Source organism: Sarcophilus harrisii, chromosome 2, assembly GCF_902635505.1.
Source record: "Sarcophilus harrisii chromosome 2, mSarHar1.11, whole genome shotgun sequence".
Taxonomy (NCBI): Eukaryota; Metazoa; Chordata; class Mammalia; order Dasyuromorphia; family Dasyuridae; genus Sarcophilus; species Sarcophilus harrisii.
The window spans coordinates 254,749,036-254,762,606 of NC_045427.1; the positions used below are offsets into that span (position 1 = coordinate 254,749,036).

At 36.6% G+C, this 13,571-nt stretch overlaps 1 protein-coding gene across 8 annotated transcripts; it reads right to left on the reverse strand.

The window, feature by feature from the left end:
* Positions 1–593: 593 nt before the first annotated feature.
* ZNF770 (zinc finger protein 770) lies at positions 594–13,053 on the reverse strand. Of its 8 annotated transcripts, XM_031952037.1 has the most exons (5): positions 12,506–13,053; positions 12,208–12,415; positions 11,740–11,782; positions 11,514–11,590; positions 594–5,857 (listed from the first exon to the last, which is right to left on the reverse strand). In XM_031952037.1, the coding sequence occupies exon 5, from the start codon at positions 5,782–5,784 to the stop codon at positions 3,727–3,729; it is 2,058 nt and encodes a 685-aa protein (XP_031807897.1). In that variant the 5' UTR covers positions 5,785–5,857; positions 11,514–11,590; positions 11,740–11,782; positions 12,208–12,415; positions 12,506–13,053; the 3' UTR covers positions 594–3,726. The 8 variants fall into 8 exon arrangements, with proteins under 8 accessions (XP_031807897.1, XP_031807901.1, XP_031807898.1 ...); XM_031952041.1 differs by having other exon boundaries at positions 11,579–11,590; positions 12,208–13,053; XM_031952038.1 differs by having other exon boundaries at positions 11,519–11,590; positions 12,208–13,053.
* Positions 13,054–13,571: the final 518 nt, after the last annotated feature.

Consider the following 13,571-nt stretch of genomic DNA (forward strand, 5'->3'; position numbering starts at 1 on the left):
GTAAAAAGTTGGCACTTTCATGTTTAACCTATATTGGATTATCTGCTATTTAAAGCAGGGGAAAGGTAGGGAGAAAAATATGAAATACAAGTTTTTTTGCAAGGGTGAATGCTGAAAATTATCTTTGCATGTATTTTGAAAAATAAAAAGCTATTTTTTTCAAGTTGGTGCTTTGAGTTATATAACAATTCATCATTAAATTCTCTCAAGATGGTGGTTCTGGAATTTCCAGGAGAGCTTTGCTTATAGTAGACTAAACCCAAATCTTGTGATATAACACATGGGAAAATAGGGAAGTTAGGAGTTATAAAGTATGATATTCCACAGAGAATTCAATGCCTAGAACATAGAAAAGGCTAATGTTTTGGGAATCAGGAAGTTATTGTAGATGTCTTATATTTTAAAATTTTCTGTAATTTGGAGAAATCATCAATATAAAAACTTTCTCATTTAAAAAAAAAGTATCCTTGAGTTTGACTATAGTTTTACAGAAAACAATTCCACTAGCCCTACCAAACTTTGAGTCATGTGATTGATAGTTTATCAACTTAGTAGATGACAATTAAAAAAAAAAAAAAACTCCAGTACTCTTTAAAGAGTTTTATGAAGTTTATTCTTCTCAGAAACAAACAAAAAAAAAATTGATTTCAGCATGCAGCAGTCCATCAGTTACTTTGACATCTAATGCTTAATCTTATTAAAATAAGATTTATGTAGCATATATTCACATTTCTAAAATCTTCACGTAGTGTACAATACAAATAAGATGATTTGTTACAAGTACTTCAAAGTTCTACTTTGACAACTTTTTAGATTTTTGCAACTTAAAAAATAGGCAGAAAATTTACTTAAATAATAACATTTACAGGTAAGCAAGAGCTTTACTCCTTTTAAAAAATTACATAAGCCTGTTTTGATTTTATCTTTGTAGTCTGGGAGTGGGACAAATTTCATTCAAACCAAATTCAACCAAATCTATACCAATGCAAGTAAAAACCATGATTCTTCTTTAAAAGGCCTAGAGAAATTCAATATCTTCAAATCCATTCAGACAAAATTAAAGTTATATTTTGTAGAGGAGTGTGTGTAACCTTTAAAGGTATGTGTAAAACAAATTTTTAACAAATGAAAATGTTTTAACCTGCATCAGCAAAATTCAATATTTAAAGGAAACATTTTTTTAAAAAAACATAATGAGCCCTGTTATTTGGGTATTTTTACTAGAGAAATTGTGAAAAGTCAAATTTCTGTGTGTGTGCATGTATATATTTTTTTCTTTATAAATATTAAGCCCCCCAAAATAGGGATGCTCTCAAAACAGATTCTCAAACTTTTTATACTATATCCAAATTCTCTTTCAGAAATGAGCCTCAAGTAAAATTTAAAAAAAAAAAAAAAAAAAAAAAGGAAGGATATGAACTTCTTACAGTGTTTGTTTCCTATAGGTACTCACCTGTTTTATATTCCATATGCTGGTTCTTTTCCTTCAAGAACACCATTGAGTTTAACTAAATCCACCAAAGTAAAAAGCAACTTCTCTATAACTCCTTAGTCCAAAGAAATTGCCTGAGGTACATAGAAGTTAAATAATTTGCAGGGGACACAAAGCTAGTAAATGGTTGACCTAGAATTTGAATCCAGGTCTTCCTAATTCCAAACCCAGCTCCCTATTTCCTAGTCCTTGCTACCTCTATGCTTTACCAGAATTCCTTATTTCAAGTAAGATCAAATCCTTAAATCTAAAAAAAAGTTGCATTCACACTTCCTTTACAGTTAATAAAAGTTTTCCAAATCGTGAATTGTTTTGTAAAGTGATTACTACATTCTCCATGATAAGCATCTAACAAACAGGAATAATCTCCAAATACATAGGATAATAGATTTAGACTTATGCAAGACCTTAGATCATCTAATCTAACCCTGGCTCACTTTGCAGATGACAATCAGATAGTAAATAACTTACCCACAGTCACCCCTAAGACTGCCTTCCCTTGACTCCAAATCAAATCTGCTTTCAAATATATCACAATGCTGCATAATTGTCTGAAAAAGGATTAAAACCAAAGTATTTATCTAACATAAGAATTCTATAAGAGGTTTTAGATGGATAAAATAACACACACTAAATGCGATTGTTGATATCTGAAGCAGCACCACTACATGAAAAGCAGAGTTGGGAGTTTTATGAAAAGGAACTCGGGTATAAGGGAGATGGGGATCAGTGACAGGCCATTGATCTGCAACTAAATAATGTTGGTAGACCTATCTAGTAGTTACCATAAATAAAGTAAGTTGAAGAGTTTTATTCAGTTTCTAAGATGAAAATCTAATCACCACTATAAAAAAGATTAAGGAAGCTATAGAATATTCATGACCTGACAACTGAACATGGCAGGGGTAAAGCCTAGCTTTTGTACCACTTTTCAAATGTATTTTAAAAACATAACCTTTGCCGAGATCAGGGATTCTTAATTGGGGGTCTGAGAACTTGCTTTCTTAATATTTTGGCAACTGTATTTCAATATAATTGATGTCCTTTATAATTCTATGGATTTTGTTTTATGCATTTAAAAATGTTATTCTAAGAAAAGGGATTTATAGGTTTCATGAAACTGCCAATGGGGTCCATGACTCAAGAAATTAAGAACCCCAGACCTTCAACCAAAGCAGGTAAAGGAAAAGATCTGCTTCTATCTCCTGAAAAGAAATGCAATATTACTATAGTTAATTCAATTCAATAAACATTTCATATTCTCTCTTTATGAAAAAGCATAAGGTTCAAAGAGGTTAAATTAGCAACCAGAATATTGCTATAAGAATTTTTCATTCATTTTTATTTCCACTAATTCTTATTAAAAAAAAAAAAATGCTACTAGGGAATTCTGCCATGAATATTAAGTAGTAAATGGACAATAGTCAAAAGACCTGATATTCAGCCCAGGCCCACTCTATCACTAAACACATACCTGTGTAACCATGGGCAAAATCACTTGACTTCTCAGTATCAATTTCCTTATCTAAAAATGGGAGGTAATGCCTGCAAAACCTACCTCAATAAAGTGTTGTGAGAATCAAATGCATGCTCTATCTAAAGCACTTTGTAACCATAAAGGACTATATAAATGTCAGTTATACTTTCAGGTCATATGGAATACAAAGGGACCACAGTGAAGACTGTTTATTACTTTCTGGGTGGGAACAATCTTCAGTCTCTTGGATTTTGTGTACATGTAAAGAGATGGCACAATGTAAGGAATAATCCCACTAAATGAATATCATATTATGATTTTCAATAATACTTTTAATATAGCCACCACATATATTTGCAACATTAAAATAAAACACTGGACACTCAAGTATCATTTTTTAAATGGGTGGATACACATAAACAATATATTTACTATTTTCTCATCCTATGACCTTACCATGCAAGACAAGCAATTGCATATTAATTCACTCAATTTCAGTTCCATTCAATTCAACAAACACTTGAGGCCTAGTATATGCAAGGCACTATGCTAGGTGCTGAAAGGCATGCATACAAAGATCAATTAAGACACAGTACCAGCCTTTCAGCTAATGTAGACCCACTGATAATCACACATTCCAAATGCAACAGACTTTAAAAACTAAATCTCCAGGGATATTGCCAGCGGTCTGCCTAGCACCAATTGTGTTGGCGATTCTGTCAGTTACATAACCAAATTTTAAGACAGCCATATTTTCCTAGGATCGTTCTTTGAAATGAGTAAGCTGGTGTCTCTTCCAGTGGGGTGCCTGTCTAAAAGTTTTGCCACACACTGAACATTCAAATGGCTTCTGTCCTGCATGAATTAAATAGTGTCTTTCGAGTTTGGATGGAGACCTGAAACTTTTAAAACAAACACTACACTGGTAAAGCAGGCCTTCATTCTTCTCAGCACTTCCTGAATAGCCGTGGTAACGGCTATAACGCCTCTGCTCTGTCTCCAACAGTTTCTTAGACAGATAGGGCTGCATATTTCTACCATGAGTGACAAGAATGAAATCCCCTGATTCTGTACTAACTTTGAATTCTGATACTTCACTTGAGTCAGTCACCTTATATTCTTGAGCATCAGAAGCCTCAGAATAACCCACCAACTGAGAATTATCTCCTTGATGAGTGAAAAGTTTGTTTAAATTTTCAAATTCTACCTGGTAAATAGGCCTTTTAAAAGGGATTTTTTCAATGTGAGTGAGCTTATGCCTTTTTAAGTGAGCTGACTGTCTAAATGACTTCCCACAAACATTACAGCCAAAAGGTCTCTGTCCAGTGTGAATTAGATAGTGTCTCTGAAGTTTGGATATTGAAGGAAAAACCTTTTCACATTTGTCACATGGACACATTTTATGTCTTGTAAGCACATCATCAGTGGAAGTTGAAAGCGCACGTTGAAGTGCATCAGGGTCATCAAAGAATTCCTCACCAGATGGACTATAAATTGTTATATCATTATTCACTGAATCATCTGCATTTAAAATACCTTCACTATTAATAGTACCTTTCAAATTAACCTCAGCACTAGGGCTCTGCAATTGCTTTTGCCAGGAAAATGGCAAATGTCTTTTCTTTTTAGTACTATTAACTTTTTTGTAAGATCCAAATTTGCCATGAGGACTCTTAAAGGTTTTAGGTGAGGCATTCTGATCAGAGCTTTGCTCACCAAGATGATCACGATTTTTCAAGAACCTAGTTTTAAACTTCTTTTTGTCAGATCGAAAGGCATCTAACTGCTTATCCCCAGGACGCCTAAGCTTAGTCAAAACTTTACCTTTAACATTAGTTTTGTAGTTGTGGTTTCTTTTGATGCTGTTTGTATTTTTTGCATCTCCTGAATGCAAACATTTGTGAACATTGAGAACCTGTTCTGATTCAAAACACTGCTCACATTCTGGACATTGAAAAGGGACAATATAAATAGAGTCAACATCAATTGGAGAATTCTCCTCGGATTCCTGTGTGTCACCATTTTCAAAAGCATCCTGCTTTAAGTTTAATTTAATTGGAACTGAGCGTGACTCTGTATTCTTTTTCTTGAATGAAATAGTTTGAAAATTCTTTTTTCTGGTATGAATTTGTTTATGCTTTAGAAGTTTACTCTGAATCTTAAATCCCTTTTGACAAAAACAACACTGAAAAGGTCTCTCTTCAGTATGTGTTAGCTGATGGATTTTCAAATGAGTTGACTGTCTAAATGATTTGCTGCAAAGAGAACATTTAAAAGGTTTCTGACCAGTATGAATAAGTAAATGTCTTTCCAACTTTGAGCGGGATGGAAACATCTTGCTGCAGGTATCACATGCATGGATTTTCTTTCTTCTCCTTGCAGTGCCATACACATGATCTGACTTGGAGGATGGGTGTAATACCCACCTCTCTTCTGTTGAAAAAGAACGATATGCTCCATAAGTTGGCTTCTCTTGCTTGGATTCTGCCAATCTTTTGACTTGCTTTACATCATTCTGATAGGTTTCATTGTGGAGTTGCTGATGTTTCAAGAAGGTTATTAGATTTTTAAAGTGTCGTTGACAAATACTGCATTTAAATGGAAGCTTGTGAGTTAGCTGATGTCTTTCCAGATGAACTAGTTGTCTAAAAGTTTTATGACACACATGGCATTCAAATGGCTTTTGACCAGTGTGAATAAGATAATGTCTGGCTAATTTTGATGGTGTTTCAAAGTGCTTGAAGCATATATTACAAATATATGGCCTCTTCCTAGGTAACTTGTTAGACACCACACACTGCTGAGCTTTTACCATTTTAAAACGTCAGTCACAAAATTCTTTAGTGAATTCCATTGAAATCCATTGCTTTCTTAAACTCCATAGGTTTCTAAGAGTTAAAAGAAAAAAAAGGCATTAATTCAAGTACTTTTTGGTCAGATTTAAAAGATGAATGGGTTAGGTTAAAAATACTATGCAGAAAGAAAAACTTGGACCTTTTCTGCATTTAAAATACCCTCCCCCCCAAAAAAAAACCTAAAACTAAAATAAAATAAAATACCAGTTCTAGATAACAGAATAAGAGTGATCTATCCTTCAAAATAATATTACTAATTTCAGACATCCTAAGAAATAAGACTATTAAAGGAAAACAGTTTATAACAAATAGTTATCAATAATTTATAACAAATAAAATTCCTTAGATAATTTCTTTGGAAAAGATCAGCCATAACCAGCAAAGAGTAATATTATTAAAATATACTTGCACAAAATCGCGCTGGGAAAGGAGGTACACATTACCCTTCTGTGACAAATTTTTTGATGTACTATTAGCACATTCTTTTTACCAGTCAATTATTTCTGCATATGAAAGAACACCATAAGCAATATGCAGTACCATGGAAAATTCATTATACTGAGTCAAATTTTTGATTCTGGCTCTGCCACTTAGCAGACAAGTGACCTTGCACAAGTCATTTCAACTTCTAGGCCTATTTCCTCCTCCTTGAGACAGGGAATATAGCACCTGCCCTGTTTACTTCACAAAATTGTACAATAATCAAATGGAACAATATGGGGAAATTATTTGAAAACTGAAAAATGATGTATCAATGTAACATATCATTACAGACAGTAGGGCTCTGTGAGGGAAGGGACCATATGTTCTTAATCCCCAATACAGAATCTTGAACACAATAGGTAGTCAACAAATAATTACTGAATAACTTATCAGAGTAGCTAACAATTAAACTAGTTATAATTCCTTTTATTTCTCTGTAGTGGGAGTGACTAAAAGGGAAGGTAGAAAAGCAAAGGACATAGATTATTAGCTCCAGGATGGACTAAGAGTTGCCTATAAAGTCAGTAAATAATAAACAGGTGGCATGGTGGGTACAGCACTGGATTTGCAAGTTTGGTAGACGTGTGTGTGTGAGAGAGAGAGAGAGAGAGAGAGAGAGAGAGAGAGAGAGAGAGAAATTAAAGTTAAGTGATTTGCCTAGGATTATACAGACAGTAAGTGTCAAGTGTTTGAGGCGGGATTTGAATTCAGGTGCTCCTGATTCCAGGGCTGGTGCCATCTAACTGCTGCCCATCCATAATCTTCTAATGTTTACATAGAGGTATTTTTCCCCCTCAGTGTTCCCTTGCTGTTACTCTGTCCCACTTCTCAACTAGCGGCAGGGTTGAAGAATGTCTAATCATGGACTAGCTAGATAGGCCTTTGGATAGAGTGCTAGGTGTGGAATCCGAAGATTCCTCTTACCAAGTTCAAATTGGCCTCAGAGACTCACTAGCTGGGTGATCCTGGGCAAGTCATGTAACCTCTCTGTCTTAGTTTCTTCATCTGTAAAATAAGTTGAAGAAGGAAATGGCAGACTACGCCAGCATCTCTGCCAAGAAAATCCCAAATGGTGTCATGGAGAGTCGGATATGACTGAAAACCAATGGAGGTCAGAAATATAGTTCTATTTTGTTAGCATGAAACATAAACCTTTGTCTTTTCCAAGTTCATGATTTAAACCCAGAATTGTTGAATTAAAAATTCCCTTCCCATCATGTCTACGAAGTTGTTAACCAATTTTTTCTCACGGGACTCCAGAAATAGGGAAATCACCACCTCCTTTATATCTGTGTATAACTGTTTGGAAATATTCCTTATAGGAAGTCTAAATTTTCTTTCAGTCCTCCTTTTGCCCTCTGGATTCAAGCAGAACAAGTACAATCTTTCTGCTATGTAACAAGCCTTCAAATACTTGGAAACATCTATAACGCCCATTCTAAGTGTTCTCTTCTCTAGGCATAACATCCTCTGCCCCAGACGAGTTCCTTCTAATGATACTCAAATGAAGTCAAGGTCCCTCACCATGCTGATTGTGCTCATCTGGATAGACTCTAGCCTGTCAATTCCTGAAATGTGAACTGAATAAGAACTGTACAAATGCTACATATAGTCTGACTATGGCAGAGGGGAGAGGACAAGAGGACCTTCACGTCTGAAAGACCAGATACTACACTTCAGATGACAACTGCCTCTGTGGCTTCCCTGTGATTTTGTTCAACTACATAGCTCTAGATCTCTTTATGACAAACTACTAAACCCCAAACTTGTCATACTCCTTGTAATACTGATCTTTTTGAATGCTAATGCATAAAAGTTTATTTACTCCTATTAAACTTAATCTAGTTTGATTTGGTCTATTGTTTAGCCTCAAGATCTTATTGAATCCTGAATGTCATCTAATGTGTTACCTACTTCCTCTTCCCCCCAGCTTTGGGTTATCTGTAAATATGATGAAAATGCCATCTATGACTTTTATCTAAGATAAAAATGTTAAATAGCACGGAACTCTGAGGCATTGAGAATACTGAAGACATCCTTCCAAGCTGACATGAAATCATTAATGATTATCCCCTTTTGTTCTAGTCATTCAACACAAAATGATTCAAATCACTTTGGTTTTCCTCAGTAACCAGCATTAAATATAACATGAGTTGTAATTTATAAGAATAAGCTATTTATATATTACATATTGTATATGTATATAATTTCCCAAAAAATTCCTACCTAGAGCAAGGGGTAAAATAAACTTAGCAGCTTTATTCAAAATTACTAACTAGCCTATTAAGCTGAAATGACCAGAATACTGTTGAGATCAAGAGCATGTCACAGCTAAACTGCATTCTTTCCAATGATCTATCCTTCCAATGATCTCCTACCAACTGAAACAAAATGCGTGAGTAGAAAGTCAAAAACAATTCTAGACTAAACATGAATCCTTAAACAATAAAACAATTAACTACCTGTTGTTTTTTATATGTCCAGAATTTTCTTCTTAAGTTTAAAATACTATATAAATTTCCAAAATCCTCATTGTGGATATTAAGACAATGGGATATATGTAATCCATAGAGTCAAAACTAGAGAACAAACAAGGTAAATAACTGTTTGGTATGGAAGCATGCAGTGTAGCACATATTGGGCAGTCAAAAGAAACAACAAAAATTTTTTAACTTAATTATATCTGTGGGGAAAAAATGATAATATATATTTTAGTAATATAAAATTATATTCTCAATGTTTAGAAGAGAATTTCTTGGTTTTGCAAGGGTGAATGTTGAACACTATTTTTGCATGTATTTTGAAAAATAAAAAGCTATTATAAATAAAGTTTTTCTAAATAAAACATTTTTTTTAAAAGAATTTTATAAGAAATCAAGCCATTCTCCAATTGATAAATGGTCAAAGGATATGAACAGACAATTCTCAGATGAAGAAACTGAAATTATTTCTAGCCATATGAAAAGATGCTCCAAGTCATTATTAATCAAGAGAAATACAAATTAAGACAATTCTGAGATACCACTACACACCTGTCAGATTGTCATGTTGGAGGGGATGTGGGAAAACAGAGACACTGATACATTGTTGGTGGAATTGTGAACACATCCAGCCATTCTGGAGAGCAATTTGGAATTATGCTCAAAAAGTATCAAACTATGCATACTCTTTGATCCAGCAGTGTTACTACTGGGCTTATATCCCAAAGAGATTTTGAAGAAGGGAAAGAGACCTGTATGTGCAAGAATGTTTGTGGCATCCCTTTTTGTAGTGGCCAGAAACTGGAAACTAAGTAGATGCCCATCAATTGGAGAATGTCTGAATAAATTGTGGTATATGAATTTTATGGAATATTATTGTTCTCTAAGAGATGACCAACAGGATGATTTCAGAAAGGCCTAGAGTGACTTATATAAACTGATGATGAGTGAAATGAGCAAGACCCGGAGATCATTATATACTTCAACAACAATACTATATGATGATCAATTCTGATGGACGTGGCCCTCTTCAACAATGAGATGAACCAAATCAGTTCCAATAGAGCAGTAATGAATTTAACCAGCTACACCCAGAGAAAGAACTCTGAGAGATGACTATGAACCACTACATAGAATTCCCAATCCCTCTATTTTTGTCCGCCTGCATTTTTTATTTCCTTCACAGGCTAATTGTACACTATTTCAAAGTCCAATTCTTTTTGTATAGCAAAATAACTGCTTGGACATGTATACTAATATTGTATTTAATATATACTTTAACATATTTAACATGTATTGGTCAACCTGCCATCTGGGGGAGAGAGTGGGGGGAAGGAGGGAAAAATTGAAACAAAATGTTTGGCAATTGTTAATGCTGTAAAATTACCCATGCATATAATATGTAAATAAAAAGCTGTAAACTAAAAAAAAAAAAAAAAAAAAAAAGGAATTTGTTTTACAAAAAGTTGCTCATGTTATAGTCAAGACTCCATATCTTCACTGAGCAAAGGTAGTATGTAGACCTTGCCTCTGAGTACACAAATACCATGATCTAGTTAGTTCATGATCAAATTTTTAAAAAACTATGAATTTCATGCTTTGCACAATTGCTTAACTTCTATGTCATCTCTGTGAAATATTTTTATGGTAGTTTATGCCTGAATTGCAGAGTCCAGAGCAGTAAGGCTGCTGTAAGGTTGTTCTTTAAGTTGAAACATAATTTCCTTCTTGTATTTATTAAAAAATACTTCAAAATGAGATTCTGAAGATTCATCTATGTGATTAGCTTTTTCTGGAGATAACAGTTCTTTTTTAAAAAAAAGAAAATTAACAATTCTTCGTATTCTAAATGGAAAATAAATACCAAATTGAATCAGGTCAAATCCAACCAGGAAATACTGAAAGTTTCACATTTATGGCATAGCATAATTGTCCTCTGTGTCTCGACAATTTAGGTGCATCTAGTACGGCAAACATTCATAGAATTTTGAATGTGGAAATGATTAGTCTGAACCCCTAATTTCAAACTCCCAGAGAGAGTAAGTGGTCTAAGTTCATAGAAGAGGTTAATGGCATAACCAAAACTGAAAAACTAGGTCCCTAATCTCCCAATCAAAAAAAATTTTCATATAAAGTAACTTGAACCACTTTGATTCTCTTTAAAAAAAATAAAAAGGTGCTTTTTTGCAATTGTTTTGACTTGATAAAAAAATCATTCTTGGGTTTTAATACCCACAAATTTATCTAAAGAATTCTTAAATCTACTGAAGAATATCCAAACCCTCTTTTGATAATGTATTAACTCTTCCCTTGATTTATATGGGTTCCTAAAATACTGGTCTTGGCAGTTAAAAGCCCTCAGTACACTTAGACCATCTACCATTGGATGTATAAAATCAGGTATAGATTTCTTCATCTGTAAAATAAGGGGAAGGAATTATTTATTAAGTGGCAACGATGTACCAGAATTCAAATCCAGCCTCAAGCACTTATCAGCTGTATAACCTGAGACAAGTCACAACCTCTGTCTGCCTCAGTTTCTTCACCTGTAAAATGTGGAGGATAACAATATTTTCTAAATACCTTCCCCTCCCTGGATTAGTGTGAAGATAAAAATGATAAAACCTTAAAGCGCTTGCAAAATATCAGTTTAGTATTAACATCTTAACTGCACCATCATCCCCTTTCATCCCTGGCTTCTCCACAAAACAGTTTAGAAATGTTACCTAACTGCTTGTCGGGTGGTGCTTCCCTTTCTAGGTAGGTACCCACTTTATCCTTCTACACCTACCTCCCGGGATGTCTGTAAAGACAAAAGGAGATATTTGTAAGGTGCTTTTCAAACATTAAAGAGCTTTATAAACGCTAGTTATTATCAACATTATTTTCTCAACTCCGCCCACACCACCTTTCATCCTTGGCCTCTCCACAAAAAGTTAAAATTTTTTTTACCTAACTGATGGTCTGGTGCGTTTCCTTCCGATCCCTACGGAGCCTGGAGAAAGGAATCAAGCTGTCAAGCGGGGAAGGAAGAAAGCTACTTGGGGGAGGGGACCTGAGACACCGCCCCCGCCCCCTGCAGATGGAGACGGTCACGCATGGAGACAGTCACGCACGGACACAGTCACGCACACACACTCGCTTATGCACACGCACGCACGCGCTCGGGGCAGGAAAGGGGACAAGGAGGGGGCGGGCGCAGACCCGGCTCAGTAACTGCAACGAGGCGGGGGCGGGGAAAGGGGGGGGGGGGAAGGAGAGAGGGGGAAGGGAAGGAAAGGAGGAGGCCGCTTCTCTCCCTCCCCCCCATCCCCGCCCCCGCCCGGGGCGGGTCCCTTCCCCGGAGGCCAGACGGGCAGGGCCTTCCCACTCGTGTCGGGCTTGCCCCGCCCCACCGACTCAGCCCTGCACCTCACGCACCTGGAGTCGGGCAGCGAAGAGCGAGGAAGAGTAGAGCGACAAGCCAAAGGGGAGCAGCTTCGGCTGCAGAGGCAGAGCAGAGGCGGCGGCGGCGGCGGCAATGAGGCTCAGTGCGCAGCCGCAGCTCCGCGGGAGAGCACCCAAAAGAGGTTCCGGGCGGAAACTAGCTCTGGGTTCCCAGTGCGGCTTCCGAGATCGTTTGTGGTGTCTAGAAAAGAGCGTTGGCTTCAGCTCGGCCACTGTGCCCCATACGCACGACCAGCAAGCCGGTGGGACAAGCAACTATCCCTACTTTTACCTGACAGATTGTAAAAGGTAGAGAGGACATCCCCCTCCTCCCCTCTCTTCGGCCGCAAATGGAAGTAGGCTTCCTAAATCCTTCCGACCGGAAAGCACCGCGTAATTCTCCCGGATAAAAACGATTGCTCTTAGTATTAGTTCCGGAGCTCGGACGCTCCTCTAGTACTGCCCCAATTTGAATAATAGCTGACTTTTATATATAGCGTTGTAAAGCTGGAAAAGTGCTGTAGATACTTTAAATTTCATTCGAGCCTCACCACAGCTTTCTGAGGCTGTGCCGTAGATACATAGTATCTATAAATAATAGAACCTTTTACATGCTCATCTCCGCCCAAAGTAAGATTTCCTCGTTTCTCTGTGGCGTGAAGAGAGAAACAGGTCAGAGGAACAGAAACGACTCAACCGAATTCCGTTTTTTAGAACTTTCTCGTCTCTCTTCTCTCATCTTGTGGCCTAAACACAAATTCACATGTTTCAAATGGGGCCTTTCAACCGACCAGTTAATAAGCATTTACTGTGTACTACCCACCCACTGGGCTAAGCCCGGGGGTTCAAAGAAAAGCGGAAGGCAGCCCCGTCCTCAAGGAGCTTACAGTTTAACGGAAGAGACAACTTGCAAATAACTTCAGAAAATTTGAATATAAGATAAATTAAAAATAATTAACAAGGGAAGCACATTACTATGCAGAGGAGACTGGGAATGGCTTCTAGCAAATAGTAAATTTTTATCACTCGAAGTGATGAGGACAATACAGCCTCGCCCAGAAGAGCATCTGCATTTCCTGGGAAAGACTCTCTTCCCACACATTATGCACCTTTTGGATGCAAAACCTACATTTCCTAGGAAAGACTCCCTTCCCACACATTATGCACCTTTTGGATGCAAAACCTACATTCCCTGGGAAAGACTCTCTTCCCACACATTATGCACCTTTTGGATGCAAAACCTACATTCCCTGGGAAAGACTCTCTTCCCACACATTATGCACCTTTTGGATGCAAAACCTACATTCCCTGGGAAAGACTCTTTTCCCACACCCTATCTCAAGTATGTTCCTTTCCGA